The following is a 12495-nucleotide window of genomic DNA, read 5'->3' on the forward strand; positions in this document are numbered from 1 at the left end:
TAATAGCACGTCATTTAGTGTAGTGTTGTCCTGTCTTCAGTATTGAACTGTATAGTTATTTTATTTTACACTGTTCAGCCACCCTGGTGCCAGATTCCACCCACTCCAAGGCGTTAAGAAAATATTAAATGTCTGTCAGCACTAAGACTTCATAGAGTCACAGACAAACCAAAACACATTAAAAGGCACATAACAGTTGTACAAGAGAAACAAGGGCCTCAGACGTGTATAGGGGCACACTGCATTACAAAGTATGTGTAGTGGCAGAGCACTGAAGTCATGCACATATTATCAGCTGTTACAATCACATTCAAACAAATCAGTAACTATAGTAGTCATCAGTCTGGCTCCTGCCTGCTTCACACCACTGTTACTATTATTGTCTCTCTTCATTAGTCGCCAACTGTTCTAGGTTTTTACTTGGCAAAACTGTCCTGTGTGTATTTTGCAAATCTTTTATCTCAGTGACTCTAATTTGACAAATGCTGCTCTGGATAGAAATGTCTGTTATAGACTTTTCTTTGAACCAGTCTGGAGTCACATCATGTCCTGCTGCCAGTTTCTCCCTTTAGGAATGTCACACTCTGGTGTTTCAGCACAGATCTGAGTGATTTAGTTCAAAACTTCCCTAAGCAAAAGAAACAAGAAATCTGATCAAATCTTTTTTAATGATTTTGTTTTAAAGGAATATTAACCGATAAAATGTATTTGTATTAATTGTGTCAGTCACTCACCCCAGGTGACCTTAAAAAGTCCCCCCCCCCCCCCCCCCAAGTATCCAAAGTGACTGAAGAATCCAAAGACAGTCTTGATGAATTGTTGAAAACTATATTAAAACATCTCTTAACAAATTCTTAATATACTTGTGCAGTATATTCCAGTACTTGCCAAACACATTCATTTTCATTAGAGAGTAATATTTAAAACTAGGGATGCATAATATTGGATTTTTGGCGATATCCTAATTTGTAACAACTTATTAGGTCACACGCATCAACCGCATCACCATGCAGAAGGAAGCATGCATCTACTCATGGACATGGCTGTAATGTCAATTAGCTCACAGTGACGTACACTCCCTTCTGCGCAGTGATACTGTTGGTGGATGTAGTTTGGTAGTAAGAAAATCGTTCCTACATGAAACTGCTTCAACAAGGTCTGTGGATTATCTTGAGTAACCAAGTCATGATTTCTTTTAAGAGACATTGCTGTTGAGTATTTCAGATGTATTTTTTGGTGCTTTGAGCACCACAAGCTGAGTGACATCTAGTTCCATTATATTGGAGAGAAGGCAGACATCTCTATGGCTGATATTTCCAACACTCTGCAACTCACACCAAAATAATCTAGACTGACAAACAGCACTACAGGGAAGAGGAAAAATATGCATTTTTAATTTGGGGGTGAACTGTCCCATTGAGGTTACTTTGTTCCCTGAAGAATGAGCCCATAGACACGCTGCACCACCCAAACTAGACTCCATTAAAATCTGATTGAGGACTTGTGTGCACAAGGAGCAGATCATGTCCTCCGAGGCTACAGTGTACCTACATGCTTCTGCAGACTTGATCAAACTGTTGAGCATTTTGAAAGATTTTTTTTATTTGTGTTGCAAGTGCTCTACAAGGGTGCAATATAAATTATTACTGTTTCCAAATGAATATAATAAATAAAAATTACATCAAATACATCATATTTAGTATCACTACACATGTATACACAATGCATTCCTTTTTACAAAAAAACCCAAAAGTGCATGGCTTATGACGATGGACCATGCCATGACCACTTCCTTTATGGTTAGTATCATAATAATAAACATATAGGTTCGGCTGTACAGTCATATATTACTCTACAATCCTCAACCTGGTCACCAATATCTGATCCAATGCATTTATCGCAGTAAGTTTCCTGAATGTAACTGGGATTTAATAGAAGCCACACTCGGTTTCATGTACTAGTTAATGTAATGTTACCAACTCAGCTTATGTCAATCTCATGAAATGATGGCAACACTTGTTATGGAAGGTTAAAATAAACAAAAAAACTTTTGGGTTAATAATTTCAGAATAACTTGCACTGATGTGACGTACTGGAGACCAAAAGGGAGGAAAGTAAAATGATCAGATAAAGGAAATAAAAAAGGGAAACAGTTTAAGTGTGAAAAATGTGAAGGGTCGGGGGAGAGGAGGGAAAAAAAAAAATCAAAGCATTTGTACATTATATTCTTCTGTTATTAATGAACACTGAGGAATTATTGTCAGAGCTGTGCGTCTGCTCCTTTAACTCTAGTGCTCATCACAACCTGGTCATTAGCTGAACGTGTAATTATTTTACGTCCACCTTAAGATGGAAGAGCCAGGAATCCGGTTGCAGACCTAAATAAAGATATTGGGTAATTATCATCCACCCAATACATATGATATATCAAAACATGTTAAAAGAGACTTACTCCATGTTGCTTTTCAGCTGATGCACCGTGCGCTTGTCCAGGTAACGACAGAAGAGGGTGAGCAGGTTTGAGGGCAGGAGGAGCGGCTCTACCAGTGAACACTGGGACAGCTGTCCCGCCACCTGGAATATTGTGTCGGTCCTAAAAGAAAACAGGAACACTGATGTCACGTTCTTCTAAGAAAGTTAAAGTTGTCTCCTATCATGAATTAACAGCCTTAAAATCCCCACCAGGTCTCAAAGTCACCGATGCTGGGCTCCAGAGGAACGCTTGAGGACAGCAGCTTCTCTCCTTGGGACAGGAGCGCATACAGCAGGGACAGTCCAAACTGAGGGGAAATGAATGAGGAAAAATGGTCACTTAAGTTCAAGGCAAAAATGGCCTTAAAAGACGGCCATTATGCTTTTCCAATGTTTTCCATCATATATAATGTTACAATGTCAGATGTTCATATTTTTTTTCTACTCTTGCTACCAGCTGACGTCAGATTGTTACGGGTTCTTTGTATGGTCATCTGCTCCAGACACGCTAACGCAAGTGTTTTCATTACATACAATGCTACATAGAGCTACATGCTAACGTCCAGTAAAACATGTAATCTTGGTTGATGATGTTATCTAATTCTCTCCATTTTCAGACTATAATCCTGCTGGAACACGTCTGGTTGTGAGGACTTTGGTTTAGAAGCTTTAATTGGTGATTTTTTGTGATAGAAAGTGCTGCTACACTCCATTACAGTCATTCCACAGTTGCACTGATGGTGCAGAGACGCCGAGATACGAAGACCTACTGACCAATCACAGCAGACTGGGCTTTTTCGGGAGGCCAACTTAAAGAGACAGGTGCTAAAATGGAGCATCTCAGACAGAAGGTGAATACAGGTGTACCAGCACAGACAGTATGAGGAAAAAGGTGTTTTTTGGACACTGAAACATAGAAACATGTTCCATTAGAAACCCAAAATACAAGTATAAAACCTGAAAAAGAGCATGATGGGTCCGCTTTAAATAAATGCCATGAAGCACCAGAAAGAACAGACCTTGTTCTGACATGCCAGGGTGAGGGACTCGTATGTTGTCAATGACTCAGATGATGTCAGATCTTTGAGGACGCAAATTAGCTGACTGAACGTCAGCCCTCCAATCACATTTCGAAGAGGCGGGTAGAGCACTGGAAGGGCCTAAAAAGAGGATATGAGGATAATGATGAGGATTAATACAAATAATCTTACATGACCAAAAACACACTTTAATTTCCTTTAACTGCTTCACAACAAAACAAAGAGGTTTTAAACATGGAAGTTCATTCTTGACCTTTTGAAAGACACGTGGCAAAAATATATAAGTTCAAACATCTATGTGCTTTCAATCACAACAGAGTCTGTGCTCAGCTGAGCTAAGAAGAGCATACTCACCTCCTCTGCGTCTCTGCTCATCAGCGTGGGAAGGTTAGAGGTCACAATGCTCAAGATTTTCCGTGCAGAATCATGTTTCAGGAACGGGAGCAGACGGGCGATTAGCGTTTTGCCTTTTGAGACCAGCAGGAAAGGAAGAAACTCCACGCCTGAATCTCTGCATCAAAAAATTGGAGAAAATTAATTCTGTGAATTCAACATCCAAGACAATGTTAACTATAACTATATACATTATTTATTATAAATGTATCCCCTTTTCATCAGCAATATTTACACAATATGCATCACTTCTCCTTAATGGTGAGGTGTGTGTATAACTCACAGGCGACTGTGATGTTGCAGCTGGGAGTAGATGTGCTGCACTTTCTCCTGCGACTTCTCCCTCACTCTGCTTTCCTCTGCTTCAGATGAGACAGTGGTTTTCATCCTCTCCGTCTCCTCGACCTCCAACAGAGCCATGAACAACTGCAGGGCAGAACAGGAGTGCCAGGGTGTTGGTTAATGTCAATAAAACGCATCTCGCTGCATCAAAACAAGTGCTTAGCAGGTACCTTTTCTATTTTGCTGAGGACCTCTAACCGCTGTTGTCTGGTGTCTTTCTGCTCCTGTGAGGGGGAAATAAGTCTCAGTATGAGGGAGTGCAGATCAATACACTTCAGAAGTTGTCTCGAAAACATATTCACCTCGAGTGGACCCTGAGCTTGGACTGCATGAACTGCACTGATGGCACGGCGAGGAGAGTAACATGTGGACACAGCAACTTGACCCAGAGAGCCTTCGATGTGCACGACTGGAAGAAGAAAAAACTTTTACAGTTGTAGGAAAACATGTTCAGCACTGGAAGCTGGAGTAGATACAGATCATGCATTACTCTTACACCCAACAGTGTGGGTTTGGTTTCAAAATTAGGGGGGGGACACACAATGAAGTCAATAAAATAATAATTTAAAAAAAAACCCAACTAGTTGCTATATTGTAGGCAACTGGACTTGCTTGAGCTTCTTGAAGACGTTTCACCTCTCATCCAAGAAGCTTCTACAGTTCTAACTGACTGGTGCAGAGACACAGACTTTAAACTCTGTAGGTATGAATCCTTGCAGAGTCGTTGAAGTCACACGTGAGATCTAGATCTCTGGAAGCAAATCCAGTTGCCTATGATATATCACTGAGGAATACCATGACCTGGCTGACTGAGAACCTTCACCAACATGCGCATGAAGAGACAGACTACATACAGCCCCAACAACCTGTGCATAGCCTGAGAGGCAAAACTGAGCAACAAACTCAGTTTTTGAAATTGGTCCAGTACTGAGCAGGAGCACTGCAGCTGGTAGCCGCAAAACAGGCTGCAATGTAACCACTCAGAAATTTGTGCACCGTCAATTACCGTTCACTGAAAGTTCTTGTTTTTGCCACAGACAGGCTCAGATTGTTATTCTAAGTGTCAAGGCAATCAAATCTGGTCTAATGAAGCTCAGCATAAGTTACATTTTTTTGTGTTCATTCATTCACAATTCTCTCCATCCCACTCCCACTGCTTCCTCTAGTCAGCTGACTATGGGTGTTCACTCGTTATCCAATCAAACTTTGCCACGATCTCTTTTGGCCAATCAGGATGCCACTGCAAAATTTTAAATCTGCTCTCTCCTCTGCTGCTGTCAGCTGTCATTTTAGGCAGAATCTTTGTACCTTCCTCCACCCCGTTCATCTCCAGCCATTGTATCCAGAGTCCAGGACGAGCTCAACAATGGCTCATTTCTCTACTCATCCAGATCACTGGCACTTCTCCATCTTCCTTCATGCTTATGTGCACATGTTAATAAATATTCTCTTTACTATAAAAACGAGTCTCTCTTGAGTGAAATAAGATGAAAGGGTGACAAGAGAAAAACCTGGTGTGTAAGCGTCCGTTTTTGTGACGTAAGGCGTGGTGAGCTTGGGTGGCTCTCTCTTGCCCCTGATGCCCAGCTCCTCCTCTGCCATCTTCGCTTCTATTCGCCGATAGTACTCCTGTGACAAAGTTAAAAAGTTAAAATACCAGAGCCATGAAGTGCTCAGTCTTTGTTTATGTCACGACACTGGAGCACAGACATGATACCTGGTAATAGTAGTCCTCATGGTACGGATTCTCACTCTGCAGCTGGATCATCTGCAGCCTGGTGATCCACTCCTTCTCTTTGGCGGTCATCAGATTACAGTAAGGATCCCAGCCCTCTGGTTTTCTACCAACAGACCGTATTGTTCTTTCATTAAGCCTATTCCTTCCTCACAACATACTAGATATGAAAACAAGTTCTTTGATAAGTGATGTCGCACCAACCTTTGGAATATGCATTGTTTTTGACTGAGCAGTCTTTTATGTTGAGGGTGGAGCTGTGTGACCGGACCTGGGTACCTGGGGGTCAAACAACTTCACATTTAGAAGAGTCACGGATACATTCAACACTTGTACATAAATTAAACAGTGTGCTCTGCTACATGTATACAGCCCTACAATGTTTTCTGAGGGTTCATAGATTTGCTCCTATTCCAGCAATTCAGAAAGACATGGGCTGAGTACCAGGAGCGGTGCAATGAAAATGTGAAATGATCCGACTGTGGAACAGTCTGATCAAAATGGCAGAGGATCGAATAAATGAGAAGGCTTTTATATGGAGTGAATTACACAGTTCTCCATGGGCAAAAGAGCTCGCTCAATCTTTGAAGAGGTGGATACAGTGTATATTTACAGGAATAACTGATGCTTCAAGAAAAAGCGGCTACTGAAATTTGAGGAGAAATGGATCGAAAACATTGTCAATGCCTAAAATAATAACATACGTGCACATTAAACACAAGTTTGGCCCTGAACCACATGTAACATCTTGTTTATTGTTTATCTAGAATCCGTTTAACAGGGAACAAAATGGTAGAAACCTCAGGAAGAGCAACTGAGGAGGGATCCATCTTCCAGGACGGACAGACGTGCAATACATGTTGATAATCTGGATAAACTACTTCATTGTGAAGTCCATCTTCAGTAATAACTCACATTTTTTATAGCGCCTTTCAAGGGACCCCAGGACACATGTGGTCCTAGCTTTAGATAAGTGTCTTGTTTCATTTAATCACTTTCATTTATCGCTTTTTTTGTTTTTACTGTTTACTTTTATCTTGCTTGTTTTTTTCTTACTGATGTGTGTTACTGCACCATCCCCTGCTGCAGAACTACAAGTTTCCCCACTGCCGGGCTGATAAAAGATTAGTTTAGAGTAGTGGTTCCCAAATGGTGGGTCACGGGTCGATTCTAAAGCAAGGTTTATGCTACTGCACTGTGCACCTACAACACGGAGGGCTTTGCAGAGGCGGCAACGCAGACCAAACGCAGACCGCAAGAGCTATGATTGGTCCTTCAAACTACATCATTTCCAGCATTTCGCAAGGTTTCACTTCCTGCTTCAGTGTCACATATTCACCCGTAGTCAGCCTCAAGACATTCGTCGTCGTAACATTTGTAATAAAAGCATTTGTTGTTCAATGTCGATCATTTCGAGCTCCAGCAATAGCCTTCTCTCTTGGTCGCCATCTTCACTGTGACTAGAGCAAAGCCGGAAGATAAACAAACAATGAACGAGCAACAACCATAGATGTGACAGAGTCTAGGTAGATATATAAAAGAACACCGTGCCCCCAAGCGCCTTGGCGGGGTAATCCATAGCGACATAGACCAACAGGACGCAAAACTATGACAGGCACACAGCAACTGCGGGGCAACTGCGTGCACATTGTGTCAAGTGTACGCAGAAGCAAAAAGAAACTTTAATTCAACCTCAGGTGACTCCATATTGTGTCAAGTTTGTTTTGACGTTCGGGCAATTTCCAGCACAAAGCTTTTATTTTGAAGTGCCAGTTTTCTGCTGTAGAGTGAGTGAGTACCGGACAGCTACTTAATAGAGACAGCAAACTTGCTCAATGACATAGCCAAATGGAAGTAAAGCACTGAATATATTAAACTGTGTGGACCTTAAACTAATGACTAAGGAGAAATCTGGACCCCTTGGCTGGACCGCATAGGAATCACTGGTTTAGATATTTATATTTTCATTGTTAACTTGCACTTTTAGAAGTTAAGTGTCAAAAAGACAGATACTTTTTGATGCTATGTATGTAAAACGACAACACCAATGCTGTTAAAAAAACAAAAATAAAAAAACAGCTCTGGAATCAGGTTTTCAAGTCAAGGCTACACAAATGAAACAATGGGGATGAAAATCATCTGGTCCTCCAACTGTGGCTTTTAAAGTATTCTCTCCAGCAACAAACCCACCATGTCACTGGAGGCGTATGTTCATTGATTTTTTTTTTCTGTACCATCACTATAAAAAGAAAAATTGTGTGCCTAGGACTCCTCTCCTTTTTGCCATGGTACTGAAAGAGGTATCGAGTATTGTACTGTAGTTTAAATTCAGGTTTCGTGACAGGGTGCACAGCCTACGTCAGTCTGGTTACATTTAGGCCTCCAGTAAAGTCAGCTTTATCCTTTACATAAAGAATCTGTCTAAGAGATGTACAGCTGCATCTTTTATCTCCAGAAGGTAGAGCTATCCATTCTTCCAACTTCACCTCGTAAACACAAATATCAGTGCCAAGGATTGAATGAAATTTATGAGTGTGAGGTCAGTGGAGAGAGTTTAATATACTCACGAGGGATGAGCAAGACCGCAGAGTCATAAATATGTCTGAAGCTCAAACTTCACTGACAAATATTTCAGGCCACAAAGCAAACATTTCTGAGAGATACACAAGATCGTGACACACCTGAAATGCTGCACTGGATTAGACGAGGGGCTGTAACAGGGGGACGGCCTCGGTGAGTTGGCACCAAAGTGAAGCTGCATCATCTTCGGAGTCAGAGACTGAGGAGAGGAGGGGCGAGGTGGGGTAGTAGGAAACATGAGAGCATCAGAACAGACAAAAGTAGACTGACACAGCTCTTTGTGAACGTGTTTGCTATTGACTTAAATGTATCAGAACAGATGTAATGTATTATGGAATAAACCTGATTGAAATGTTGCCGTGGGGTCAACGGCTGGCGTGCGAAGATGGGTGATCCTGGTACCATGGGTGCATGCATCTGCAAGAAAAACTAAGATTCAGTGAGGAAATGACAATGTGTTTGTTTAAAGGACCAGTTTAACATTTTTGGAGGAACATTTACTTTGTTGTAGATATTCAGACGAGAAAATGGATACTACTCTCATATCCGTTTTTGCTTGTTGAGCTCTGTCAAGCAAAGTATGTCCAGTGTGAGGATTGGATGATTGAATGTATGGAAGATGTGGTTTTAACTATCAGCACTTTACAGGAGTAGCACTCCTAATTACGGTGTGTTTTTTTATGACAATAAAAGCCATGCTGATGCGGACTCTAAATGTGTAGATGGAGCCAACAGCCAGTTAGCTTAGCATCGAGACTGCAAATATGGAGGGGACTAACTCATACAAAAAGCAAAGTGTGAAAGGACACAGCAACTTCCTAGGGATTCATCTGCACTGCAGGGTTGTCCCCCGTGGAGACGCCATAAATCACTGCACGTGCCCTAGAAATAATCTGGCACTGACAGTCTGACCTTGGTCTTTTTCCACTGGAGCCTACTTTCCCGTGTTTTTGATCCTAATTGACTAACAGGGACAGCAATTTTTGAAACTGGTCCACTACTGAGTGAGATCAGATTATTATAATGTGTCTGACAACATTGTGGAAAGGATCCCTACAGAGACAGACCTTTGTGTTAAAGACTAAGATCCTTTGCTTAACCACAAACAGCCCCAAAGTTGCCACCATCAAACCCACCAGACTCCAGCTAAATAAACAGTAATTTTTGCATGTATAAAGTCGCATACTTTGACATCTAACTGGGTGAGTTTAGGGTTTATTTCAATCAAACCAGAGCTGACAATTGCTGGAACAGTGAAAAAAATGAGCCAAAATAGTTGAGTGAGTTTTACTTTATTTCTATTGACTTTGAATGAAGTGTGTTCTACGATGATAAAATTATTGTTTATTTAAATGGAGTCTGGTGGGTCTGGTGAGAGGGATTTCAGGGCTGTTTCTGGTTAAACAAAAAGAATTCTACTCTAACTAAAAGGTCCACCTCTGTCAGACACTTACTTGAGCCTGTCAGTGGCAAAAATAAGCATTTTTAGCAAACATACACCGACACTGAAGTCTTTTTCACAGCTGCCAGCTGCAATGACGTCACTCAATACTGGACCAATTTCACAAACTGCCCCTTGATTAGTCACTTAGTCACAACAATACGGGAAACAGGCTGCAAAATACCGAAGATAACACTTAAGCACCAGACTCTTTCTTGGCTGGGTGCCGTGATTTTGTGGCATCTTCACTGGTTACCTGCAACCTCAAACTGAAGGTGAAACTCTAGGAAGTCACTGTGTCCTTTTCTTATATGCACACAAAAGCAAAAACACAGAAAAGATGTCTATCAGTGAGCTTTTCAGCATCATATTTATAGACATGAGAGGTATCGATTTTCTCATCCAAACCCCAACACCCAAAAACTATAAATGTCCAACTATTCCTTTAAACAAAAAGATTATCTGGTAAAGAAAATGATTCCTCCACCTGAGAGGGGCCTCTGTGGCCAAACTGTCTCCTGGAGTAGGATCCTCTGTGTTCCCCTCTCCTGCCCCTGAAGGGCGAGACAGGATATGGCACTTCCAGGAAGTTGGAGAGTAGGTGCTGACCTCTGCCTCTGTGACCGTCAATCACACACACTATAGCACTGTCCTAAGAAACACAGACATCAAAATAGGAGTTGTTTGTTGAGGTAACCACTATTATACGGATGGTTATGTGTATTCTTAGTGATCTTAACCTGAAGTATTGATCCTGAGATTCTTCTAGTCTTTCTAGAAGAAGGCGACATATACTGAAGGGGAAAAGAAAAATTAAAAACGTAAGGAAACTTAGCAAATGTGTATAAAACAAAACAAATGGCACTTACATCATGCTCAAAGGTCCGCTGGTACATCACGGCATTCCCACAGTCCACTATGGCACTGTCAAGAGTCTGAAAAACCACAACAGATCAACATGAAGACAAGCTGCTGTCAGGTGAGCTGCCCACAAATTTTAGACAACAAATTTAACCTGCATCACCTTGAGGCTCGGTCGCCCCTCCACTATCCTCATCACAGCTGGGTCTTCAAACATCTGGCCTCGGCCCAGCCCTCCTCTCTGTCCCCTGCCTCTGCCACGCTGCCCTGGGGGAGCCCGGGGCAGGTACTGTGGCCTCTGTCTGGGAGGGGAGGGGGAGCTGTGGCGGGATGATGGTTTGGGGTCTGGTAAAGGTGGTGGAGGTGGTGGCGTTGGTGTTGGGAGCGTAGGTAGTGGCTCTCCAAACTGAAGGAGATTGCTGCTGGGGTCCTCTGTGGTCCCATGTGGATCGAGGTCTACGATACAGATGCATGTAGAAAAAGGGAGCTAAACATTTATCTTTTCTTAGTGGCTACAAGAAACAGGATTTTATTTTATTCCACCCAGCTGTAAAATGAAACATGTCTACACACCCATTCCAAACGTCTCCTCGTTGTAGACGTTTATCTCCTCATCTTCCTCAGCCATGGCCTGCAGGAGCCCACAGTCCATGTTGGTCCCATCCTCTCCATCACTCCACTCCCCTCCATTCTCAGGCCACTGAGGCTCACACACCTTCTCAGCCTCCTGTGGAGTTAAATATATCAAATAAGCCAAGAGACACTGAGAGGAAGAAGTAACTTCTGTCTGTATCCATATTATTTATAAAAACGTCACATTTCCACAGCCATTATTTAGCTAGCATGCACTGAATACCTGATTAGCTTGTTAGCACACCGTGTTCGCCCCATATTTACACCTGCAGCTCGCTCAACACAACAATACACACACATTAAAAAGCAGCCAAATGACTCTGACTTACTTGTTGCTGTTCTGAATCACTCATTGTGTATGTAGCTATTTTACACTTGACGCCAACAGGTCACGGTGACTTTCTCTTTCCTTCAAAGTTACCTGCTGTCTCTCGTCAGACAGTGAAGGAGGCTCATTAACTTTTAATTGAACTCACCTGTGAGCAGCAGCAGAGGCAGCGTCACACGTCAACACGCTTCACGTAGCTGTCGGCTCACCTCTACTGTCCTTAGTATATACTTATATATGATATATTTTAATTAATATGAATTTATTTAAGAGGTTTTAAGTGTACCAAAAGCCTGGACACATTTTATAGATTTATAGAAAGTTCTCGGAGTTAAAGTGGTGAACCAACAGTGACATCTAGTGGTCATTTTAGACACTGCTCTGCAGCGGTGTGCATCCAAACTGTTGTTAGGGTATTATTCAATGTTTTCAGTGTTGCTTTCTAAATGTGTCTAAATACACTAAATAAAGTGTCCTTTTTAGCAAGAAGTAAAATAAAATAAAATTATAAAATTGCATTATTTATTTATGTACCATTTTCTGTATTCCTATGTTAATTCATGTTCATTTTCTCATGTCTGTTCTGACCATTTTTCACATTTATGTGAGGTAACACTCACTCACACTCACAACAACCCACTCAATAAATGTTGTATAGATTAAAAAAAAA

General features: G+C 41.6%; 1 protein-coding gene across 2 annotated transcripts; it reads right to left on the reverse strand.

Annotated features, from left to right (window-relative positions):
• Positions 1 to 1548: 1548 nt before the first annotated feature.
• patl2 (PAT1 homolog 2) lies at positions 1549 to 11963 on the reverse strand. Of its 2 annotated transcripts, XM_033612125.2 has the most exons (19): positions 11827 to 11963; positions 11438 to 11591; positions 11028 to 11320; positions 10873 to 10938; positions 10744 to 10797; positions 10491 to 10655; positions 8905 to 8979; positions 8664 to 8761; positions 6187 to 6261; positions 5965 to 6088; positions 5759 to 5876; positions 4550 to 4656; positions 4418 to 4471; positions 4189 to 4331; positions 3867 to 4023; positions 3492 to 3632; positions 2683 to 2780; positions 2453 to 2593; positions 1553 to 2378 (listed from the first exon to the last, which is right to left on the reverse strand). In XM_033612125.2, the coding sequence occupies exons 1-19, from the start codon at positions 11848 to 11850 to the stop codon at positions 2345 to 2347; spliced, it is 2121 nt and encodes a 706-aa protein (XP_033468016.2). In that variant the 5' UTR covers positions 11851 to 11963; the 3' UTR covers positions 1553 to 2344. The 2 variants fall into 2 exon arrangements, with proteins under 2 accessions (XP_033468017.2, XP_033468016.2); XM_033612126.2 differs by lacking the exon at positions 10744 to 10797 and having other exon boundaries at positions 1549 to 2378.
• Positions 11964 to 12495: the final 532 nt, after the last annotated feature.

The sequence above is a fragment of the Epinephelus lanceolatus genome, chromosome 21 (assembly GCF_041903045.1).
Source record: "Epinephelus lanceolatus isolate andai-2023 chromosome 21, ASM4190304v1, whole genome shotgun sequence".
Classification (NCBI taxonomy): domain Eukaryota; kingdom Metazoa; phylum Chordata; class Actinopteri; order Perciformes; family Serranidae; genus Epinephelus; species Epinephelus lanceolatus.

Excerpts from the sequence above, each read along its gene's own strand:
- patl2 (XM_033612125.2), bottom strand. The coding sequence starts at position 11,850 with ATGAGTGATTCAGAACAGCAACAA. Across the intron at positions 11,592-11,826 it reads GTGATTCAGAACAGCAACAA|GAGGCTGAGAAGGTGTGTGA; the intron begins GTAAGTCAGAGT and ends TTAACTCCACAG. Across the intron at positions 4,024-4,188 it reads CTGCAACATCACAGTCGCCT|AGATTCAGGCGTGGAGTTTC; the intron begins GTGAGTTATACA and ends TTTTTGATGCAG.